A 26,161-nucleotide genomic window follows, 5' to 3' on the forward strand; every position below is an offset into this window, starting at 1 on the left:
GAAAAGTACTATATGACCCAGCAATCCCACTCCTAGGCATTTACCCTGAGGAAACCAAAATTGAAAAAGACACATGTATCCCATTGTTCACTGCAGCACTATTTACAATAGCTAGAACCTGGAAGCAACCTAGATGTCCATCGACAGATGAATGGATAAAGTTGTGGTACATATATACACAATGGAATATTACTCAGCCATAAAAAGGAACACAGTTGAGCCAGTTCTAATGAGGTGGATGAACCTAGAACCTATTATACAGAGTGATGTGAGTCAGAAAGAGAAAGATAAATATCATATTCTAATGCATACATATGAAATCTATAAAAATGGTACTGAAGAATTTATTTACAGGGAAACAATGGAGAAATAGACATAGAGAATAGACTTATGGGCACGGGGAGAGGGGAGGAGAGGGTGAAATGTATGGAAAGAGTAACGTGGAAACTTAAATTACCATATGTAAAATAGATAGCCAATGAGAATGTGCTGTATGGCTCAGGAACTGAAACAGTGGCTCTGTGTCAGCCTGGAGGGGTGGGGTGGGGAGGGAGATAGGAGGGAGGTTCAAAAGGGAGGGGATATATGTATACCTATGGCTGATTCATGTTGATGTTTGACAGAAAACAACAGAATTCTATAAAGCAATTATCCTTTAACAAAAAATAAGTTAATTAAAAAAAATTATCAGATTTTGTTTCATCCTTAACCTCTGCAGTGACTAAAGGACTTCCACTTCTTTATTCCCTTCTACACTGTTTTCATTTTATGAGATTCTATTACTTTTATAATTGAGAAAATAAAGTTTTGTTAAGTTCATCCTTGAGAAATTATTAAATAAATTATAGCATATCAACACCACGGAATACCTTGAGGTCATTAAAAAATTAAATATGTTTGTATATACTAATATTGAAGGACACCTATGATATATTATTAAGTGAAAAAAACTAAATCATAGGACAATATGCACAGTATCATCCAGATTAAAAATCAACCAATCCTATATAAATTATAGAAATCCATAATCATTTGTTTGTATGTAAATACACAGAGAAAGATCTAGAAGATATAAATCCAATCAAATATACTAGTTAACTGTGAATAGACATTGATGGGGTGGAGTCAATGTGAGGAAGACCTTTTTCTTATATATTTTTTATAGCTTGAATTTTCAATAAACATTATTTTTGTAACAAAATTATATTAATGTAAGTCAGTATATTGATATTATTATATTATATGTAATTATCATAATTACATTAATATTAAAATCAACATAATATTCTTTTAGAAGTGGGTTAGTGCATAAAGAGAGCTTTTGTCTGGTCCCCAAATCCTCCTTATAAAGTAATTTTACAATAATAAATATAAAACAGTGTGTTATACCCATGCAGTTACAATCAATTAATTTATAACAAAGGAGGCAAAAACATCTAAAAGAATGAAATTAGATCATTTTCTCACATCATATACAAAAATAAACTCAAAATGGATTAAAGACCTAAATGTAAGACTAGAAACCATAAAAATCCTAGAAGAGAATGTAGGCAGAACACTCTGACATAAATCATAGTAATATTTTTTGGATCTGTCTCCTAAGGCAAAGAAAACAAAAGCAAAAACAAACAAATGGGAACTAATTTAAATTATAAGCTTCTGCAGAGCAAATGAAATCACTAACTAAATGAAAAGACAACCTACCAAATGGGAGAACATATTTGCAAATGATAAAGGGTTAATATCCAAAATATGTAAATAGCTAATACAATTCAACATTAAAAAAAAAAAAAAAAACAGCCAAGTAAAAAAAATGGGCAGAAGACTTAAATATTCATTTTTTCCAAAGAAGACATACAGGTGGTCAACAGGTACATGAAAAGCTGTTCAACATTGCTAATCATTAGAGAAATGAAAATCAAAACCACAATGAGATGTCACTTCACAACTATCAGAATGGCTATCATCAAAACGAACACAAATAATAAATGTTGGCAAGGATGTGGGAAAAAGGGAACCTTCATACACTGTTTGTAGGAATGTGAATTGGTGCATCTACTATGGAAAACAGAATGGAGGTTTCTCAAAGAAACTAAAACTAGAACTATCACATGACCTAGCAATTTTACTTCCTGGGTATATATCGACAGAAAACAAAATCACTAATTTGAAAAGATACATGCACTCCAATGTTCATATGGGAACAACCTAAGTATCCATCAACAGAAGAACAAATACACACACACACACACACAATATACATATATACATATATATATATATATATACAATGGTATACTACTCAGCCATAAAAAGAATGAAATTTTGCCTTTTGCAACAACAGGGATGGGCTTGGAGGGTATCATGCTTAGTGAAGTAAGTCAGACAGAGGAAGACAAATACTGTATGTTATCACTTACATGTAGAATCTAGGAAATAAAACAAACTAGTGATTATAGTAAAAAAGAAACAAACTCACAGGTGTAGAGAACAGTCTAGTGATTACCAGTGGGAGAGAGAAGTGGGGAGGAGCAAGGAGGGGTAGGGGATAAAGAGGTACAAACTACTATGTATGAAATAAATAAGCAACAAGGATGTATTGTACAAGACAGAGATTGAGTATAATCTATAAAAATTTTGAATCACTATTGTATCTGACACTAATATAATATTATGAACCAACTACAATGTAATTTTTTTTAAAAAAAGGAAACAAGGTTGGTTTCTTCTGAGGCCTCTTCTCCTGGTTAGTAAATGGTGATCTTCCTGTCTCTTCACATGGTCTTCCCACTGTGTGTGTCTTTCTCCTAATCTCCTTTGTTTTTATAAGGACAGCAGTCATATTGGTTAAAGCCCACCCTAGCTACCTCATTTTTACTTAATTACTTCTTTAAAGATTCTACCTTGAAATACAGTCACATTCTAAGTTACTCGGGGTTAGGATTTCAGCATATGAATTTTGAAGGAACACAATTAAGCCCATAACAGTTCTATTATTTAGAATTGCATCTATTTCTAAAAATGTAAATAATTATAATCATTTTTAACTTTAAATGAGAAACTAGAGAATTTAGCATGCAAAACATTCAAAATACAAATTAATTCTCACATAATGAGTTAAATGTTTGCTTAAACTGATTGATAGCCCTTTTTGGAGATGCACCACTGTGGTCAACACATTACTCTTGATTACATATGGATTGCCTTATAGATTGTGCCTAATCTCATTCCTAAATTCATCCCTTAGCCTCACTAATCCTTGGAGTCTACCAAATTTTTAACCTGAGGCTCATCCCATAGCCTCACTTCAGTGGTAGAGGAGCACGACTTTCTACTCTAGATTTTCAAAATATAGATAGCATGATGCTGAATGAGATTATCCATGCAAAATACTCTTATGAAAGCAAAATACATTATTATTCTTCTTTCTAGTACAGTGTATGAAAGAACATATGGACTCATGTCTTAAAAGAATTTTGGAGTTCTGTATAATCAAGGATGACATAATGTATAGTATCTGGACTGTGGTTCAGATGATCTGAGCTTTAGTCCTTTCTGTGCACTAGAATCATTTGATAAAATATTTATAAGGGCAGTAGTAGGAATAATAGTACTGAAATATACTATTTTTCTCAGAAGAAAGATCTTTTAGGTTTTTTCCAATGTTAATAACAATAGTATCTACTGTTACTTATTTTGTACTTAACATATGCCATGCACTATGCCAAGAGACTTATATACAACATCTCCTTTGGTGCTCCAAATAACCATGAAAGGTAGGTATTGTTATTCTCATTTTATGGAAGAAGAAAGTGAAATTTAGGTTAAGTTCCCCAAGGTCATATATATAGTAAGTGGCAAAGTCAAGATTTGATCCCTGGTACATCTGACACCAAAGTCTGCTAGTTTGCTACTTAATAGTACATTAGAGATTGAAATTTTATCAGAAACTATATTAGTTTCCTAGGGCTATCATAACAAATTATCACAAACTGGGTGACTTGAAACAACAGAAATTTATTTTCTTATAGTTCAGGAGACAAGAAGTCTGACATTAAGGTCTAGTTCCCTCTGAAGGCTCCTGGGGAGGATCCTTCCTTGCCTCTTCCCAGCTTCTGGCCACTCCTGGCAGTCTTTGGTGTTCCTTTGTGGTGACACAACTCTAATCTCTGCTTCTGTTTTCACATGGTCATCTTCCTTCTGTGTCTGTGTATTCAAAATTTTCTCTTCTTATAAGGACACCAGCCATAGGGTCCACCCTAAACCACTGTGACCTCATCTTGATTTCACCTGCAAAGACACTATTTTAAAATAAATTCACATCCACAGACTTTGGGTGGACATGAATTCTGGAGGGACACTCTTCACCCAGTAGGGGCACCATTAAGCAGATAAGAAATGGAAAAACTTGTACTATGTCTGACTAGGTTTTCTTAAGTTCTGAATAATGAATAAAAGGTTACATGATTTGAGGCTTTCATATCTTTGCTGCTTATATATGTTTTGTTTATGCTAAATAATGTTCCTACTGGCAGTCGTATGTTATTCTGTATTCTAATTTAATCAGTTCAGTTGAGTTGCTCAGTCGTGCCTGACTCTTTGAGAACTCATGGAATGCAGCACGCCAGGCCTCCCTGTCCATCACCAACTCCTGGAGTCTACTCAAACTCATGTCCATTGAGTTGGTGATGTCATCCAACCATCTCATCCTCTGTCATCCCCTTCTCCTCCCACCTTCAATCTGTCCCAGCATCAGGGTCTTTTCAAATGAGTCAGTTCTTCAATCACGTGGCCAATGTATTGGAGTTTCAGCTTCAGCATCAGTCTTTCCAATGAACACCCAGGACAGATCTCCTTTAAGATGGACTGGTTGAATCTCCTTGCAGTCCAAGGGACTCTCAAGAGTCCTCCATCACTACAGTTTAAAAGCATCAATTCTTCAGAGCTCAGCTTTCTTTATAGTCCAACTCTCACATTCATACAGGACTACTGGAAAAACCATAGCCTTGACCAGATGGACCTTTGTCAGCAAAGTAATGTCTCTGCTTTTAACATGCTGTTTAGGTTGGTCATAACTTTCCTTCCAAGGAGTAAGTGCCTTTTAATTTCATGGCTACAATCACCATCCACAGTGATTTTGGAGTCCCCCAAAATAAAGTCTCACATTGTTTCTACTGTTTCCCCATCTATATGCCATGAAGCGATAGGACTGGATGCCATGATCTTAGTTTTCTGAATGTTGAGCTTTAAGCCAACTTTTTCACTGTCCTCTTTCACTTTCATCAAGAGGCTCTTTAGTTCCTCTTCACTTTCTGCCACAAGGGTGATGTCATCTGCATATCTGAGGTTATTGATATTTCTCCCAGCAATCTTGATTCCAGCTGTGCTTCCTCCAGCCTGGCATTTCTCATGATGTACTCTGCATATAAGTTACATAAGCAGGGTGACAATATACAGCCTTGACGTACTCCTTTTCCTATTTGGAACCAGTCTGTTGTTCCATGTCCAGTTCTAACTGTTGCTTCCTGACCTGCATACAGGTTTCTCAAGAGGCAGGTCAGGTGGTCTGGTATTCCCATCTCTCAGAATTTTCCCCAGTTTCTTGTGATCCACACAGTCAAAGGCTTTGGCATAGTCAATAAAGCAGAAATAGATGTTTTCTGGAATTCTCTTGCTTTTTCGATGATCCAGCAGATATTGGCAATTTGATCTCTGGTTCCTCTATTTTCTAAATCCAGCTTGACATCTGGAAATTCCTGGTTCACGTATTGCTGAAGCCTGGCTTGGAGAATTTTGAGCATTACTTTACTAGCGTGTGAGATGAGTGCAATTGTGTGGTAGTGTGAGCATTCTTTGGCATTGTCTTTCTTTGGGATTGGAATGAAAACTGACCTTTTCCAGTCCTGTGGCCAATGCTGAGTTTTCCAAATTTGCTGGCATATTGAGTGCAGCACTTTCACAGCATCATCTTTCAGGATTTGAAATAGCTCAACTGGAATTCCATCACTTCCATTAGCTTTGTTCGTGGTGATGCTTCCTAAGGCCCACTTGACTTCACATTCCAGGATGTCTGGCTCTAGGTGAGTGATTACACCATTGTGATTATCTGGGTCATGAAGATCTTTTTTGCATAGTTCTTCTGTGTATTCTTCCCACTTCTTCTTAATATCTTCTGCTTCTGTATGGTGTTAGAAAGTGTTCTAGTTTCATTCTTTTACAAGTGGTTGACCAGTTTTCCCAGCACCACTTGTTGAAGAGATTGTCTTTAATCCATTGTATAGTCTTGCCTCCTTTGTCAAAGATAAGGTGTCCATATGTGCGTGGATTTATCTCTGGGCTTTCTATTTTGTTCCATTGATCAATATTTCTGTCTTTGTGCCAGTACCATACTGTCTTGATAACTGTGGCTTTGTAATAGAGCCTGAAGTCAGGTAGGTTGATTCCTCCAGTTCCATTCTTCTTTCTCAAGATAGCTTTGGCTATTCGAGGTTTTTTGTATTTCCATACAAATTGTGAAATTATTTGTTCTAGCTCTGTGAAGAATACCGTGTGTAGCTTGATAGGGATTGCATTGAATCTATAAATTGCTTTGGGTAGTATACTCATTTTCACTATATTGATTCTTCCAATCCATGAACATGGTATATTTCTCCATCTATTAGTGTCCTCTTTGATTTCTTTCACCAGTGTTTTATAGTTTTTCTATACATAGGTCTTTAGTTTCTTTAGGTAGATATATTCCTAAGTATTTTATTCTTTCCGTTGCAATGGTGAATGGAATTGTTTCCTTAATTTCTCTTTCTGTTTTCTCATTATTAGTGTATAGGAATGCAAGGGATTTCTGTGTGTTGATTTTATATCCTGAAACTTTACTATAATCATTGATTAGTTCTAGTAATTTTCTGGTGGAGTCTTTAGGATTTTCTATGTAGAGGATCATGTCATCTGCAAATAGTGAGAGTTTTACTTCTTCTTTTCCAATTTGGATTCCTTTTATTTCTTTTTCTGCTCTGATTGTTGTGGCCAAAACTTCCAAAACTATGTTGAATAGTAATGGTGAAAGTGGGCACCCTTGTCTTGTTCCTGACTTTAGAGGAAATGCTTTCAATTTTTCACCATTGAGGATAATGTTTGCTGTGGGTTTGTCATATATAGCTTTTATTATGTTGAGGTATGTTCCTTCTATTCCTGCTTTCTGGAGAGTTCTTATCATAAATGGATGTTGAATTTTGTCAAAGGCTTTCTCTGCATCTATTGATATAATCATATGGTTTTTATTTTTCAATTTGTTAATGTGGTGTATTACATTGATTGATTTGCGGATATTGAAGAGTCCTTGCATCCCTGGGATAAAGCCCACTTGGTCATGGTGTATGATCTTTTTAATGTGTTGTTGGATTCTGATTGCTAGAATTTTGTTAAGGATTTTTGCATCTATGTTCATCAGTGATATTGGCCTGTAGTTTTCTTTTTTTTTGTGGCATCTTTGTCAGGTTTTGGTATTAGGGTGATGGTGGCCTCATAGAATGAGTTTGGAAGTTTACCTTCCTCTGAGTTTGAGCAGGATAGGTGTCAGCTCTTCTCTAAATTTTTGGTAGAATTCAGCTGTGAAGCCATCTGGACCTGGGCTTTTGTTTTCTGGAAGATTTTTGATTACAGTTTCAATTTCCGTGCTTGTGATGGGTCTGTTAAGATTTTCTATTTCTTCCTGGTCCAGTTTTGGAAGGTTTTACTTTTCTAAGAATTTGTCCATTTCTTCCACATTGTCCATTTTATTGGCATATAATTGTTCATAGTAGTCTCTTATGATCCTTTGTATTTCTGTGTTGTCTGTTGTGATCTCTCCATTTTCATTTCTAATTTTATTGATTTGATTTTTCTCCCTTTGTTTCTTGATGAGTCTGGCTAATGGTTTGTCAATTTTATTTATCCTTTCAAAGAACACTTTCTAACACCATACACAAAAATAAACTCAAAATGGATTAAAGATCTCAACGTAAGACCAGAAACTATAAAAGTCCTAGAGGAGAACATAGGCAAAACACTCTCCGACATACATCACAGCAGGATCCCCTATGACCCACCTCCCAGAATATTGGAAATAAAAGCAAAAATAAACAAATGGGACCTAATTAAATTTAAAAGCTTCTGCACAACAAAGGAAACTATTAGCAAGGTGAAAAGGCAGCCTTCAGAATGGGAGAAAATAATAGCAAATGAAGCAACTGACAAACAACTAATCTCAAAAATATACAAGCAACTCCTACAGCTCAACTCCAGAAAAATAAATGACCCAATCAAAAAATGGGCCAAAGAACTAAATAGACATTTCTCCAAAGAAGACATACAGATGGCTAACAAACACATGAAAAGATGCTCAACATCACTCATTATCAGAGAAATGCAAATCAAAACCACAGTGAGGTACCATTTCACGCCAGTCAGAATGGCTGCAATCCAAAAGTCTACAAGCAATAAATGCTGGAGAGGGTGTGGAGAAAAGGGAACACTCTTACACTGTTGGTGGGAATGCAAACTAGTACAGCCACTATGGAGAACAGTGTGGAGATTCCTTAAAAAACTGGAAATAGAACTGCCTTATGATCCAGCAATCCCACTGCTGGGCATACACACTGAGGAAACCAGAAGGGAAAGAGACACGTGTACCCCAATGTTCATCGCAGCACTGTTTATAATAGCCAGGACATGGAAGCAACCTAGATGCCCATCAGCAGATGAATGGATAAGAAAGCTGTGGTACATATACACAATGGAGTATTACTCAGCCATTAAAAAGAATACATTTGAATCAGTTCTAATGAGATGGATGAAACTGGAACCTATTATACAGAGTGAAGTAAGCCAGAAAGAAAAACACCAATATAGTATACTAACACATATATATGGAATTTAGAAAGATGGTAACAATAACCCTGTGTACGAGACAGCAAAAGAGACACTGATGTATAGATCAGTCTTTTGGACTCTGTGGGAGAGGGAGAGGGTGGGGAGATTTGGGAGAATGGCATTGAAACATGTATAATATCATGTATGAAACGAGTCGCCAGTCCAGGTTTGATGCATGATGCTGGATGCTTGGGGCTGGTGCACTGGGACGACCCAGAGGGAGGGTATGGGGAGGGAGGAGGGAGGAGGGTTCAGGATGGGGAACACAGGTATACCTGTGGTGGATTCATTTTGATATCTGGCAAAACTAATACAATATTGTAAAGTTAAAAAAAAAAAAAAAAACAACTCAACATTCAAAAACCTAAAAAAAAAAAAAAAAAAATCTTCTGCTTCTGTTAGGTCCATACCATATCTGTCCTTTATTGTGCTCATCTTTCCATGAAATTTTCCCTTGGTATCTCTAATTTTCTCGGTGAGGTCTCTAGTCTTTCCCACTCTATTGTTTCCATTTCTTTGCACTAAACAAGTCACAGAGTTACAGGGTTAGAAATAATCTCAGATAGTTATTAGACCTATTGGTCTGCTTCTAGGGAAGGCTCACTGATTCATGCCAGATAGTTTGGTGTTTAATACTTTCTGAATACGTTTTATGGCATCTCTTATTAAACTGCCCTAATGTTCAGAAAGTTATCTTCAAGTCTAATTTTCAAACTTCTGGTTACAATTGAATCTAATTTTAGTTTATGGGTTCTACTGTCTTCAGAATCCTGACATATAAAAAATGTTAGAACTCAAATTGTTAATACTTCACATTTACAAAGCAGTTTAATACTGCATATTTTATGTCCGTATACTTTTGCTCTTGCTAGCTTAAAATAATAAATCTGTAAGATGTTATTAAACTAGACTTATTTTAAAGAAATTGCGGTCAGAGAAGTTGAGTTACTTACCAAAAGTCATAGAGCTAGTAAATGATAGAACTGGAACTTCAACCCAGATCCTCTGTCTCTAAATCCTGTGCTTTGTCCCATTATGCCCCACTGCAGAATAAAGAAGCAAAATCTAATCTTATTCTTTGGTGTATTGATGAATATAAGAGCTACCAGTGGAGAAGTGCTTGAGAATTACAAAATTCTAGAGTAAGAGGGACATTAACAATCATAAATTGTGGTAACAGTTTCCTAAAGAATTCAAATTCTGGCGACTGGATTGATGATACCAGAAAGGTTTTGAACTGAGTTGGGCTTACAAATGACTACACGGGTGTAGCTGAGTTCATTGATAACATACAAAAAATGAAAGTATACTACTTTGGACACTAGAAAAATGACCATTTGAGCATCAAGTTTCTGAGTAAGGAGGTCAACTAAGCAAATCAGAAAGTTGTAGATTGAGAAGTAAAAGAACAGGTATAGATTTGCTTAATAGCATGGACTTTAATGTCAGGCAGTTCTGGGTTTGAATCTTACCACTTACTAGCTAGATGACCTGGGATAAGTTACTTAACTTCTCTAAACTTCAGTTTTCTTCTCAATAAAATGTCATAAGAATGTCTATATCATTGTGTTGATGTAAATATTGAAAGACTATACACACATACAATACTTAGCAAGGTACCCTGCACAATAAATTGTAGTTTCCAGTTATAATAACAATATTATTGTCATTATTACTATTATGGTAGAGCATCAACTAAGCCCCCACCCACTTCTCTTGAAAGGCTATTGTGGAAAATGACATTTATTTATAAATATTTCATATATGTATATAGAAAATCTCTGACCTTAAGAACTATTCGCGGGTAGTCCCAAGATGGTGGAGGAATAGGATGGGGAGAACACTCTCTCCCCAACCAATACATCAAAAGATCATCTGCCTATGGAGTAACTTCCACAAAACAACTTCTGAACCCAGATACCCCAGAAAGACAATCTCTTCAAAATGAGGTAGGAAAAAAGATAAAGATGAAAAGAGAGACAAAAGATTTAGGGATGGAGACCCATCCTGGGGAGGGAGTCATGAAGGAGGAGAAGTTTCCACACAATAGAAAACCCTCTCAGAGGTGGGGTCAGTGGGGAGCTTTGGAATCTCAGAGGGCAGCATAACTGAAAATCACCACAGATTTCACAATGAACAGCAATTATTAGCCAAGAAGTGGCTCACATGCTTGCCTTTGGCCAAAGCCAGTGGGGGCTGGTGCAGAGGCATGAGCCAGATTGTCAGTCCTTAGGGTAAAGACTGGGGTGAATGCCCTGAGGACACTCTGAGGAGACTAATGTGACATAGCAACCTAAACCATGGGAACGTCAGAGAAACAAAGGAGAAAAAAGAAAAAAAGGACCTTTCCCATGGGAAGGCTCTAACACAGCACTGTGACCCCTGGCATGCTCACAGAGCAAAGGATCACACTCTAGTGAGCAAGTTGGCTGCCATTTATGCCCTCTCTCCTTGAAGGCAGAGAGGTAGAAGGCAATGGGCCACTGCAATCTGGGCCCCAGAGACTGCATCTCCTGCCAAGCTGTGAGCTGGCTGCCAGTCACTAATCACATCTTCCTGGAATCCTGGATGGTTTATATTGGCTAGGAGTGTTAGATCTTGGGACCAGCTCCCCTGATGAGATGAATGGCCCACCTGGGACCGTGTGTTCGCAGCGCAACTGAGAGCCTGAGCAGCTTAGACTTGGGAGGTGCACAAGACACACGGCATACCTGAGACTGTGCCCTTGTGGTGCACCTGGAGCCTGAGAGGCTTGGATCTGGGAAGTGCACAAGATGCATGGCTCATCTGGGACTGTGTCCTCATGGCACACCTGAGAGCGTGAGAAGCTTGGACCTGGGAAGTACATGCCACCTTGGGCTGTGGCAACCCAGTGTGATCTATCCACTGTGAGCACTCCCCACACATGCCAGCAGTATTTTTTTTTTTTTTTCAGTGTCTTTCCCTCTCCAAAGCACAGCTGAGCAAGTGAGCTCGAGTAAGTGGCCACTTTCGCCTCCTCATGTCAGGGTGGAAATTAGACACTGAAGAGACTTGCAAACAGAGGAGACCAAATGAAGCAAAGGAAAGAAGGGGGAACTCCCCCAGAAGTGACAGTTGCAACAGATTAAAACTCTGCAGTTAAGCTGAGACTGCATTTGAGGGGCAACTGTAGACTTCGAGAGCAAGTATAAGCTGGAACAAAGGACTATCTGACAGTGAACTGACCCCATCAACACTGCCCACAAAAGCTCCAGAGAAATACCTAGACATATTTTTATTATTATTTTTAAATTAAAAAAATTTAGTCCTTTATAAACTTTTATTTTTATAGTATACTATTACCTTTCTAAAAAAAAAAACCTTATTTAAACAAACTCCATATATTTTTTCCAGAGGAGCTACTGAAAATATGTTCTGCTTTATCTCTGGGCAATCTTCCTAAAAGACATCATCTTAAACTTTCCACTAACTTCAGTGTATTCCTGGGAAAGTTGCTCAATTTATAGGCTTAATGTAATTCACTTTTAGACAGAAAGAGGGATATAGTCCTGACAAAAACAACTTATAATACCCACTTACCTTTTTCTGCTGGGCTCAAAACAGTCACTGTGAAAAGAGAGAGAAGATCAAGATTAGTGATATTTAGAAACATTATTTTTCTTATCTGTTTTTCCATAGCATCAGTTTTAGTAATTTAGTCAATGATACTTTAGGAAACCATCAGCCTGCTAACATAAAGGAAGGCAAGGGTGATTAAATTCTATCCTTTGCTATCTTCCTTCATCTTAAACCTTGAGTGAGAATTTCTATGGGCTTCCCTGGTGACTCAGTGGTAAAGAATCTGCCTGCCAATGCAGGAGACACGGGTTCAATCCTTGGGTCAGGAAGATCCCCTGGAGAAGGAAATGGCAATCCACTCCAGTATGCTTGCCTGGAAAATCCCATGGACAGAGGAGCATGGTGGGCTAGAGTCCATGGGGTCGCAAAAAGTCAGTCACAGAGGGGACCTTCAAGATGGTGGAGGAATAGGACAGGGAGAACCCCTCTCCCACAAATATATAAAAAAATCACTTGCATGTAGAACAAATCCCATAGAACACCTTCTGAATGCTGGCAGAGGATCCCAGACATCCAGAAAGGAAAACAAATCTCACTGCAGTGAGGTAGGGCAAAAGATAGAGACTAAAAGGGAGACAGAGGATTTTGGGACAGGGACCTGCACCCCGGGGGAGTTCTAAAGGAGGGGAGGTTTCCACACACTAAGAAATCGCCTCACATGTGGGGTCAAGGGGAAGCTTCAGAACTCAGAGGAGAGTGCATCACAGGAAGACAGGTGCTCTGAGGCAAAAACAGAGAAAATTCACCACAGAGATTAAGCCCAACAGCACTTCCCAACTGAGAAGTGGCTCACACAGTTGTGTCCACTTGCCGTGAATCGGGGCTAGGTGCAGAGGCCTAGGCTTTGGGGATGAGGCCTCAGAGACAGGGCCAGAGCTGACTGCCATGAAGATACTCTGAGAGGGCTGAGGCCACACAGTAGAGGTAGACCAGAAAAACTTTGGGTCTGCCAGAGGAAAAAAGGATCATTCCCACAGGTAGACTCTAACACCGCCCTCTGATTCCACACGCTCACAGAACAAGGGACCCCATCCAAGCGAATTCTGAAGAGGTGTGATCCAGCTGTGGTCTGTGGCCCCAGAGGCAGAGAGGCAGGCATGGTGCCAGTGGTGGAAGGCAAGGGACCACTATAATCTCAGTCCCAGAGATCACAACTACTGCCAAGCAATGAGCAGCTGCAGGTTGCCACCCATGTCTTCTTGGAAGCCTGAGCGACTCAGCTCTGCCAAGTGTTCCACAAACCTGGACTAACTCCCCTGGGGAAAAGCATAGCCCACCTCAGACTATTTCAACCCTCCACATTGCCCAGCCACAATGAGCACTCCCCACACACCCCTCTCCTCAGCACAACTGAGCAAGTGACCCCGAATAAGGGGCTACTTTCACACCCTCACACCTGGGCAGTGAACAAACATGGGAGAGAGACTTAAAAACAAAGGTGGGACCAAAACCAAAGCAGAACACCAGGGGCTGCATGAGCAAAGGAAAGAAGCCAAAAGCATTTCAGAAGTGACAGCTGCAGCAGTTTAAATTCCAGCATTTAGCCTGAGACTGGAATTTAGGGTCAATTGTCTGCTTTGAGAGTAAGTACAAATGGGAGCAAGATAAGACCTGAGTATGAGCAGACCCTGCACTGCCCACAACATGTCCAGAGAGATACTTTCTTGATATACTGGAGAACTCTCTGAGTAGGCAAATCACCTGGAGCCGGAAAATGGAGAAACTACTTGGACATTCTTCTCACTTTTGTTGTCATTCTGTCGCTAAGTCGTGTCTGATTCTCCACAACCCCCTGGACTGCAGCACACCAGGTTCCCCAGTCCTTCATCGTCTCCTGGAGTTTGATCAAATTCATGTCCATTGAGTCACTGATGCTATCTAATCATCTCATCCTCTGCTGCTCTCTTCTCCTTTTGCCTTCAATCTTTTCCAGCATCAGGGTCTTTGCCGCTGAAAAGGTTCCTCATATCAGGTGGCCAAAGTATTGGAGCTTCAGCTTCAGCATCAGTCCTTCCAATGGATATTCAGGGCTGATTTCCTTTAGCATTGAATGGTTTGATCTTATAGTCCAAGGGATTCTCAAGAGTATACTCCAGCACCACAATTCTTTGGCACTCAGCCTTCTTTATGGTCCAACTCTCACATCTGTACGTAACTACTGGAAAAACCATAGCTTTGACTAGATGCAACTTTGTTGGCAAGTGATGTCTTTCTTTTTTAAATATGCTGTGTAGGTTTGTATAGCTTTTCTTCCAAGGAGCAAGAGTCTTTTAATTTCATGGCTGCAATAATCACCTGCAGTGATTTTGGAGCCAACAAAATAAAACCTTTCATTGTTTCCACTCTCCCCCATTTTATTTGCCATGACTACCACTCTCTATATATTTCCCCTCCTCTTTTCCCCTTTTTCTTTTTTTCTTCTCTCATACTGTCCTAATGTGGTTCTTTATTACTCCTTTAATTTTTATTTCTTATTACCTACTTTTTATTTTTATTAAAATATCTTATTTTTAAAACAAATTCCAAATTTTCAATTTTTGTTTTAGATATTTCTTTTTGATATTGTATTTTTTGAGTCTAATTTTTCCCATGCTTTTGATTTTTAGTTTTTTTATCTTTTGTTTTTGATTTTGTATCTTTGAAAGTCTGTTAATAATTTTTAATATCTATTTTCATTTGGGGTTTGATTATTGGCTTGATTGTTCTCTTTTTTGACTCTTCTTTTTAACTTTTCTTTCTCCTTTATCTTTCTCTCCTTCTCTATATAACTGTGTGAATCTCGGCTTTTGAGAGTTATTTCACCATTATTCTAGGGATTTTTTGTCTTCTGTGCTGTGTGGCCTGTGAAATATTGATGCTACAGTCAAGGTTCAGGCCCGAATCCCAGAGGTGGGAGACTCAACTTAAAAACTGTGGACCACCAGAAACTACTAACTCCATGGAAGATTAATAGGTGAGAGCCCTCTCAAAGGCCTCCATCTCAACACTAAGGGCAAGCCCCACCAAAAAGCCAGCAAGATCCAGTGCCAAATGCCACATTCCAGTCCTTCAGCTACATAGGTGCACAACCTGCACATTAGTAGATAGTCTGACCAAAGCCATACCAAACACATCAGTTTAGTTCAGTTGCTCAGTTGTGTCCGACTCTTTGCAACCCCAGGGACTGCAGCACGCCAGGCCTCCCTGTCCATCACCAAACACATAGGCACCCCAAATCTCACTACTGGACCTGGCACTGCCCTTCAGAGAGACAAGGTCTGGCTCCATCCAGCAGAACACAGGCACAAATCCCCCCAACCAGGAAACTGTCACAAGGCACTGGTCCATCCCCATCCAGGGGAGGCAGAATCCACAATTAAGAGGAACTACAACCTTCCAGCTTGAAGAAAGGAGACTCCAAACCCAGTAAATTTATAAAAAAGGAAAAGACAGAGAAATATCCAGCAGAAAGAACATAGTAAAAACTTATAAGATGGAACAAATGAAGATGAAATAGGCAATCTACCTGAAAAAGAATTCAGAGTAATGATAATAAAGATGATTCAAAATCTTGAAAACAACATGGAGGTATGGATAAATAGACTATAGGCACAGATCGAGAAGACGTAAGAAATGTTCATCAAAGACACCGAAGAATTAAAGAACATACAATCAACAATGAACAGTGCAATAACTAAGATTAAAAGTGCACTAGAAGGAACCAACAGTAGAGTAACTGAGGCAGAAAACGGATAAGTAAGCTGTAAGAGAGAATGACTGAAATAACTGAAACAGAACATGAATATGAAAATTTGAATGATGAAAAAAGAATAAAAAGTAATGAGGACAGTCTCAGAGACCTATGGGACAACATTAAATATAACATTCAAATCATAGGGTTCCTAGAAGAAGACAAAATAAAGTCCATGAGAAAATATTTGAGGAGATTATAGTTGAAAATTTCCCTAAAATAGGAAAAGAAATAGCCACCCAAGTCCAGGAAGCCCAGAGCCTCCCAAAAAGGATAAACACACAGAGAAACACAACAGATATTAATCAAACCAACAAAAATCAAACAGAAAGAACAAATATTAAAAGTAGAAAGGGAAAAGCAACAAATAACATACAGGCATACAGGGAGATACCTAGAAGGCAAATAGCAAATCTTTCAACAGAAACCCTACAGGCCAGAAGGGAATGGTACTACTACTACTATTACTACTACTACTAAGTCGCTTCAGTCATGTCCGACTCTGTGCGACCCCACAGATGGCAGCCCGCCAGGCTCCGCCATCCCTGGGATTCTCCAGGCAAGAACACTGGAGTGGGTTGCCATTTCCTTCTCCAATGCATGAAAGTCAAGAGTGAAAGTGAAGTCACTCAGTGGTGTCCGACTCTTCGAGACCCCATGGACTGCAGCCTACCAGGCTCCTCTGTCCATGGGATTTTCAGCCAAGAGTACTGGAGTGGGTTGCCATTGCCTTCTCCAGAAGGGAATGGTAGGATATACTTAAAGTAATGAAAGGGAAAAAGCTACAACCAAGATTACTCTATCCAGCAGGGATCTCATTCAGATTTGAAGATGAAATCAAAAGTTTTACAGACAAGCAAAAGTGAACTGAATTCAGCACCACAACAAATTGAGCTCCTCAACAAATACTGAAGGAACTTCTATAGACAGGAAACACAAAAAGGAAAGGCCTACAAAAACAAACCCAAAAAAGTAAAGTAAATGGTAACAGGATCATATATACCAAAATTTACCTTAAACGTAAATGGGATAAATTCTCCAACCAAAAGATACAGATTGAATGAATGCATACAAAAAGAAGACCCCTCCCCTATACATACTGTCTCCAAGAAACCCACCTCAGACCTAGGAATAAATGCAGACCGAAAATGAGAGCCTGGAAAAAGGAACTGCTACAAGTAGAAATCAAAATAAAGCGGGAGTAGCAATACTTATCTTAGATTAAATAGACTTTAAAAAAAAGATATTTGTAAGACACAAAGAAGGACACTGCATAATGATCAAGGGATCAGCTCAAGAAGATATAACAACTATAAATATTTGTATTGCCTCCTGTGAAACCTGTATGCAGGTCAAGAAGCAACATTCAGAACTGGACATGGAACAACAGACTGGCTCCAAATTGGGAAAGGAGTACGTCAAGGCTGTATATTGTCACCCTGCTTATTTAACTTATATGCAGGGTACATCATGTGAAATGCCAGGCTGGATGAGGCATAAGCTGGAATCAAGATTGCCAGGAGAAATATCAATAACCTCAGATATGCAAATGACACTACCCTTATGGCAGAAAGTGAAGAGGAACTAAAGAGCCTCTTGATGAAGATGAAAGAGGAGAGTAAAAAAGCTGGCTTAAAACTCAACATTCAGACAACTAAGATCATGGCATCCAGTCCTATCACTTCATGGCAAATTTGCTGTAGTCCATGGTGTCACAAAGAGTTGGACACAACTGAGAGACCAAATTAAAAACCCAAAATAGGAGCACCTCAATACATAAGGCAAATACTAATAACTATTAAAGGGGATGCTGACAGTAACACAGTAATATTGCAGGACTTTAATACCTCACTCACACCAATGGACAGATCATTCAGGCAAAAAATTAATAAGGAAACACAGGCTTTAAATGATACATTGGACCAGTTGGACCTAATTGATACCTACATGGTATTTCATCTGAAAACAGTGCATATGGAATATTCTCCAGGATAGATTATATCTTGGGCCAAAAACCAAACTTTAAATTTTTAAAAATTGAAATTACTTCAAGTATCTTCTCTGACCACAGCACTGTAAGATTAGATATGAACTACTGAGAAAATGACTACAGAAACACAAACACATGGAGGCTAAACAACAAGCTTCTGAATAACCAACAGATCACTGAAGAAAAATATCCCTAGAAACAAATGACAACTCAAGACCAATGGAATGTAGTAAATCAATGCTAAGTTGGAAGCTTATAGCAATGCAAGCCTACCTCGAGAAACAAGAGAGGCATCAAAAAAAAAAACCAAAAAAACAACCTAACTTTACACCTAAAGCAACTACAAACAGAAAAAAAAAATCATCCCAAAGTTAGTAAGTGAAAAGAAATTATAAAAATCTTAGAAAAAAATAAATGAAAAAGAATCAAAGGAGATAATAGCAAAGATTAATAAAACTAAAACAAAACTGACAAACCATTAGCTAAGACTTATCAAGAAAAAAGGGAGAAGACTTAAACCAATAAAATTAGAAATGCCAAAGGAGAAGTTACAATGGACAACACAGATACACAAAGGATTATAAGACACCACTATGAACAATTATAAGTAAATAAAATGATGGAATTCCAGTTGAGCTATTGCAAATCCTGAAAGATGATGCTGTGAAAGTGCTGCACTCAATATGCCAGCAAATTTGGAAAACTCAGCAGTGGCCACAGGACTGGAAAAGGTCAGTTTTCATTCCAATCCAGAAGAAAGGCAATGCCAAAGAATGCTCAAACTACCGTACAACTGCACTCATCTCACACGCTAGTAAAGTAATGCTCAAAATTCTCCAAGCCAGGCTTCAGCAATATGTGAACCGTGAACTTCCTGATGTTCAAGCTGGTTTTAGAAAAGGCAGAGGAACCAGAGATCAAACTGCCAACATCCGCTGGATCATGGAAAAAGCAAGAGAGTTCCAGAAAAACATCTATTTCTGCTTTTTTGACTATGCCAAAGCCTTTGACTGTGTGGATCACAAGAAACTGGGGAAAATTCTGAAAGAGATGGGAATACCAGACCACCTGATCTGCCTCTTGAGAAACCTATATGCAGGTCAGGAAGCAACAGTTAGAACTGGACATGGAACAACAGACTGGTTCCAAATAGGAAAAGGAGTTCGTCAAGGCTGTATATTGTCACCCTGCTTATTTAACTTATATGCAGAGTACATCATGAGAAACACTGGACTGGAAGAAACACAAACTGGAATCAAGATTGCCAGGAGAAATATCAGTAACCTCAGATATGCAGATGACACCACCCTTATGGCAGAAAGTGAAAAGGAACTCAAAAGCCTCTTGATGAAAGTGAAAGTGGAGAGTGAAAAAGTTGGCTTGAAGCTCAACATTCAGAAAATGAAGATCATGGCATCCGGTCCCACCATTTCATGGGAAATAGATGGGGAAACAGTGTCAGACTTTATTTTTCTGGGTTCCAAAATCACTGCAGATGGTGACTGCAGCCATGAAATTAAAAGCCACTTACTCCTTGGAAGGAAAGTTATGACCAACCTAGATAGCATATTCAAAAGCAGAGACATTACTTTGCCAACAAAGGTTCGTCTAGTCAAGGCTATGGTTTTTCCTGTGGTCATGTATGGATGTGAGAGTTGGACTGTGAAGAAGGCTGAGCACCAAAGAATTGATGCTTTTGAACTGTGGTGTTGGAGAAGACTCTTGAGAGTCCCTTGGACTGCAAGGAGATCCAACCAGTCCATTCTGAAGGAGATTAGCCCTGGGATTTCTTTGGAGGGAATGATGCTAAAGCTGAAACTCCAGTACTTTGGCCACCTCATGCGAAGAGTTGACTTGTTGGAAAAGACTCTGATGCTGGGAGGGCCTGGGGGCAGCAGGAGAAGGGGACGACAGAGGATGAGATGGCTGGATGGCATCACTGACTCGATGGACGTGAGTCTCGGTGAACTCCGGGAGTTGGTGATGGACAGGGAGGCCTGGTGTGCTGCGATTCATGGGGTTGCAAAGAGTCAGACACGACTAAGCGACTGATCAGATCTGATCTGATCTGAAAATGGACAACCTGGAATAAATGGACAATTTCTTAGAAAACTATAACCTTCCAAACCTGAACCAGGAAGAAACAGAAAATATAACCAGACCAATCACAAACACAGAAGTGAAACTGTAATAAAACATCTCTGAACAAATAAAAACCCAGTGCCAAATGGCTTCACAGGTGAATTCTACCAAAAGCTTATAGGAAAGCTAACATCTACTTTACTCAAATTCTTCCAGCAAACTACAGAGGAAGAAAAACACCCAAATTCATTATATGAGGCCACCATTACCCTGATACAAAAACCAGACAAAGATACCACAAAAAAGAAAATTACATGTCAATATCATAGATGATGTGGCTTCTCCTTTGCCCTTGGATGCGGGGTATCCTTTTTAGCTGGGATCCAACATTCTTCTATCGATGGTTGTTCACCAGCTAGTTTCAATTTTGGAGTTTTCACAGGAGAAGCTGAACACATGTCCTTCTACTCCACCATCTTAACATCTTTATGACAAACCACTTCAGTGTTTTTCCCTTGAGAACTCTATGAACAGTATGAAAATGCAAAAAAGTATGACACTGAAAGATGAACTCCCAGGTCAGTAGGTACCCAATATGCTACTAGAGAAGAGTGAAGAAATAGCTTCAGAAGGAATGAAGAGGCTGAGCCAAAGTGGTAAAAATGTCCAGGTGTGGATGTGTCTGGTGGTGAAAGTAACGTCTGATGCTGTAAGAATAATACTGCATAGGAATCTGGAATGTTAGGTCCATGAATCAAAGTAAGTTGGAAGTGGTCAAACAGGAGATGGCAAGAGCGAACATCGACATTTTAGGAATCAGTGAACTAAAATGGACTGGAATGAGCAAATTTAATTCATGACCATTATACCTACTACTTTGGGGAAAGAATGCTTTAGAAGAAATGGAGTAGCTCTCATAGTAAACAGGAGTCCAAAATGCATAACTTGGGTGCAATATCAAAAACAACAGAATGATCTTAGTTAGTTTCCAAGGCAAACCATTCAATATCACAGTAATCCAAGTCTATGCCCCAACCACTAATGCCAAAGAAGCTGAAGTTAAATGGTTATATGAAGACCTACAAGACCTTCTAGAATTAACACCCAAAAAGACTGTCATTTTCATCATAGGGGACTGGAATGCAAAAGTACAAAGTCAAGAGATAACTGGAGTAACAGGCAGCTTTGGCCTTTGAGTACAAAATGAAGGAAGGAAAAGGCTAATAGCGTTTTGCCAAAAGAATGCACTGGTCATAGCAAACACCCTCTTCCAACAACACAAGAGAAGACTCTACACATGGGCATCATCAGATGGTCAATACCAAAATCAGACTGATTATATTCTTTGCAGCCCGAGATGGAGTAGTTCGATACAGTCAGCAAAAACAAGATTGAGAGCTGACTGTGGCTCAGATCATGAACTTCTTATTGCAAAATTCAGACTTGAATTGAAAAAACTAGGGAAAACCACTAGGCCATTCAGGTATCACCTAAATCAAATTCCTTATGATATACAGTAAAGGGGACTTCCCTATAGCTCAGATGGTAAAGAATCTGCCTGAAATTCAAGAGATCCAGGTTTGATCCCTGGATCAGGAAGATCACCTGGAGAAGGAAATGGCAACCCACTCCAGTATTATTGCCTGGAGAATCCCATGGACAGAGGAGGCTAGAGGGCTACAGTCCATAGCGTTGCAAAGACTAGGACACGAATAAGTGACTAACACACACACACACATACAATAAAGGGACAGCTAGATTCAAGGGACTAGAACTGATAGACAGTTTCTGAAGAAATATGGATGGAGGTTCAAAACACTGTACAGGAGACAGTGATCAGAACCATTTCCAAGAAAAAGAAATGCAAAAAGGCAAAATGGTTGTCTGAGGAGGCCTTACAAATAGCTGAGAAAAGAAGTGAAAGGCAAAGGAGATAAGGAAAGATATACCCATCTGAATGGAGAGTTCCAAAGAACAGCAGGGAGAGATGAGAAGGCCTTCCTAAGTAAAAAATGCAAAGAAATAGAGGAAAACAATAGAATGGGAAAGACTAGAGATCACTTGAAGAAAATTAGAGATACCAAGGGAACATTTCATGCAAAGATGGGCACAATAAAGGACACAAATGGTATGGACCTAACAGAAGCAGAAGATATTAAGAAGACGTGGCAAGAATACAAAGAAAAAAGTGAAAGTTGCTCAGTCATGTCGAACTCTTTGCGATCCCATGGACTAGACAGTCCATGGAATTCTCCAGGCCAGAAACTCTAGTGGGTAGCCTTTCCCTTCTCCAGGGTATTTTCCCAACCCAGGGATCGAACCCAGGTCTCCAGCATTGCAGGCAGATTCTTTACTGGCTGACCCACAAGGGAACCTCAAAGAATAAAAAGAACCATACAAAAAAGATGTTAATGACCCATATAAAAATGATGATGTGATCACTTACCAACAGCCAGACATCCTAGTGTGCGAAGTCAAGTAGGCTTTAGGAAGTATCACTATGATGAAAGCTAGTGGAGGTGACAGAATTCCAGCTGAGCTATTTCAAATTCTAAAAGATGATGCTGTTAAAGTGCTGCAGTCAATATACTAACAAAATTGGAAAATTCAGCAGTGGGCCAGAACTGGAAAAGATCAGTTTTGTTCCAATCTCAAAGAAAAGCAATGCCAAAGAATGTTCAAACTACCACACAGTTGCACTCATTTCACACACTAGCAAAGTAATGCTCAAAATTCTCAAAGTTAGGCTTCAATAGTATGGGAACCAAGAACTTCCAGATGTTCAAGCTGGATTTAGAAAAGGCAGAGGAACCAGAGATCACATTGCCAATATTCGTTGGATCACAGAAAAAGCAAGAGAATTCCAGAAAAACATCTACTTCTGCTTCATTGACAACGCTAAAGACTCTGACCATGCAGATCAAAATAAACTGTGGAAAATTCTTAAAGAGATGGGAATACCAGAGCATCTTACCTACCTGAAAAACCTGTATGCAAGTCAAGAAGCAACAGAACCGAACATAGAACAAAGGATTAGTTCCAAATTTGAAAATGAGTACATCAAGGCTGTATATTGTCACCCTGCTTATTTAACTTATATGCAGAATACATCATGTGAAATGCCAGGCTGGATGAAGCACAAGTTGGAATCAAGATTGCTAGGAGAAATATCAATAACCTCAGATATAAGGAGGACACTGCCTTTATGGCAGAAAGTGAAGAAGAACTAAAGAGCCTCTTGATGAAAGTGAAAGAGGAGAGTAAAAAAGCTTGCTTAAAACTCAACATGCAAAAAATGAAGATCATGGCATCCGATCCCATTACTTCATGGAAAATAGAGGGGAAACAATGGAAACAGTTATAGACTTTGTTTTCTTGGGTTCCAAAATCAGTGCATATGTTGACAGCAGCCATGAAATTAAAAGACGCTTGCTCCATGGAAAAGCTATGACAAACATAGATAGCATATATAAAAAGAGACATTACTTGGTCAACAAAGGTCCACATATTCAAAGATATGGTTTTTTCATTAGTCATGTATGGATCTGAGATTTGGACCATAAAGAAGGCTGAGTGCTGAAGAACTGATGCTTTTGAACTGTGGTGTTAGAGAAGACTCTTGAGAGTCCCTTGGACTACAAGATCAAACCAGTCAATCCTAAAGGAAATCAGTCCTGAATATTCATTGCAAGGACTGATGCTGAAGCTGAAGCTCCAGGACCTGGCCACCTGATGCAAAGATCTGACTCTTGGAAAAGACCCAGATGCTGGGAGAGATTGAAGGCAGGAGGAGAAGGGGACGACAGAGGATGTGATGGTTGGATGGCATCACCATCTCAATGGACATGAGTTTGAGCAAGCCCTGGGAGACGCTGAAGGACAGGGATGCCTGGCATGCTGCAGTCCATGGGGTCACAACGAGTCAGACATGACTGAGCAAAAACAATCACTGATGAATACAGACGTAAAAATCCTCAACAAAATCTTAGCAAATACAATCTAGTAACACATTAAAAAGATCATACATCATGATCAAATGGGCTTTATCCCAGTGGTGCAAACATTCTTTATTATACACAAATAATCAATGTGATATACCATATTAACAAATTGAAAGATATGATCAACTCAATAGATGCAGAGGAAGCTTTTGACAAAATTCAACACCCATTTATGATAAAAAAAAAAAAAAACTCTCCAGAAAGTAAGCATAGAAGGAACATACCTCAACATAATAAAGGCCATATACAATAAACCCACAGTAAACATTATTCACGATGGTGAAAAAAAGAAAGCATTTCCTCTAAAAATCAGGAACAAAATAAGGGAGCCCACTCTCACCACTATTATTGACCATAGTTTTGGAAGTCCTAGCCACAACAATCAGAAAAGGAAATAAAAGGAATCCATATTGCAAAAGAAGAAATAAAACTCTATTTGAAGATTACATGATTCTTTACATAGAAACCCCTAAAGATGCCACCAGAAGATTACTAGTGCTAATCAATGAATATAGTAAAGTCACAGGATATAAAATTAATACACAGAAATCCTTTGCATTCATATACACTAAAAAAGAAAAATCAGAAAGAGAAATTAAAGAAACAATCCCATTCACCATTGCAACAAAAACAAGAAAATACTTAGGAATAATTTTACCGAAATAGACAAAAGACCTGTATGCACAAAACTATAAGATATTGATGAAAGAGATTAAGGACAACACCAACATATAGAGAGATATAGCATGTTCTTTGATTGGAAGAATCAATATTATGAAAATGATTATACTATTCAAAGCAATCTATAGATTCAATGCATTTCCTATCAAACTACCAATGGTGTTCTTCACATATCTAAAATAAATAATTTCAAAATTTGCATGGAAACACAAAAAAATTTGAATAGTGAAAGCAATCTTGAGAAAGAAGAATGGAAATGGAGGAATCACCCTTCCTGACTTCAGACTATACTACAAATCTACAGTCATCAAGATAGTATGGTACAAATACAAAAAACAGAAATATAGACCAATGGAACAAGATAGAGAAACCAGAGATAAACCCATGTACTTATGGGTACCTTATTTTTGTCAAAGGAGGTTAGAATATACAATGGGGCAAAAAGAGTCTCTTTAATAAGTGGTGCTGGCAAAACTGGACAGCTACATGTAAAAGAATGAAATTAGAAGACTTCCTAACACCACACACAATGATAAACTCAAAATGGATTAAAGACCTAAATGTAAGACCAGAAACTATAAAACTCTAGAGGAAAACATAGACAGAACAAAATAAGACATAAACCACAGCAAGATCCTCTATGATTCACCCCCTAGAGTAATAGAAATAAAAATAAAAATAAACAAGTAAGACCTAATTAAACTTAAAAGCTTTTGCACAGGAAAAGAAACTATAAACATGAAAAGACAACCTTCACAATCAGAGAAAATAATAGGAAATGAAACAACTGACAAAGCATTAATTTCCAAAATACACAAGCAGCTATACAAGTCAATATAAGGAAAACAAACCACCGAATCAAAGTGGAGAAAAGACCTAAATAGACATTTCTGCAAAGAAGAAGTACAGGTGACTAACAAACACATGAAAAGATACTCAACATTGTTAATTATTAGAGAAATGCAAATGAAAAATACAATGAGGTATCACCTCACATTGTTCAGAATGACCATCATCAAAAAGTCTACAATCAGTAAATGTTGGAAAGGATGTGGAGAAAAGGGAACCCTCTTGCACTGTTGGTGGGAATGTAAATTGATACAGCCACTATGGACGACAGTATGGAGACTCCTTAAAAAAAAAACTAGGAATAAAACCACCATAAGACCC

The 26,161-nt window shown here is 38.5% G+C and overlaps 1 protein-coding gene across 3 annotated transcripts in view; it reads right to left on the reverse strand.

Moving 5' to 3' along the window:
• Positions 1 to 26,161, reverse strand: part of ZDHHC15 (zinc finger DHHC-type containing 15) — a 99,380-nt gene that overhangs the window by 64,671 nt on the left and 8,548 nt on the right. For 2 of the 3 annotated variants that reach the window (XM_027534310.1, XM_027534311.1), the window contains exon 2: positions 12,469 to 12,495. In XM_027534310.1, coding sequence (XP_027390111.1) covers positions 12,469 to 12,495 — 27 coding nt within the window. Of the gene's footprint in view, positions 1 to 9,860; positions 9,951 to 12,468; positions 12,496 to 26,161 lie in introns of all 3 variants that reach the window. The other variant, XM_027534312.1, reaches the window with a different exon arrangement.

Source organism: Bos indicus x Bos taurus, chromosome X, assembly GCF_003369695.1.
Source record: "Bos indicus x Bos taurus breed Angus x Brahman F1 hybrid chromosome X, Bos_hybrid_MaternalHap_v2.0, whole genome shotgun sequence".
Classification (NCBI taxonomy): domain Eukaryota; kingdom Metazoa; phylum Chordata; class Mammalia; order Artiodactyla; family Bovidae; genus Bos; species Bos indicus x Bos taurus.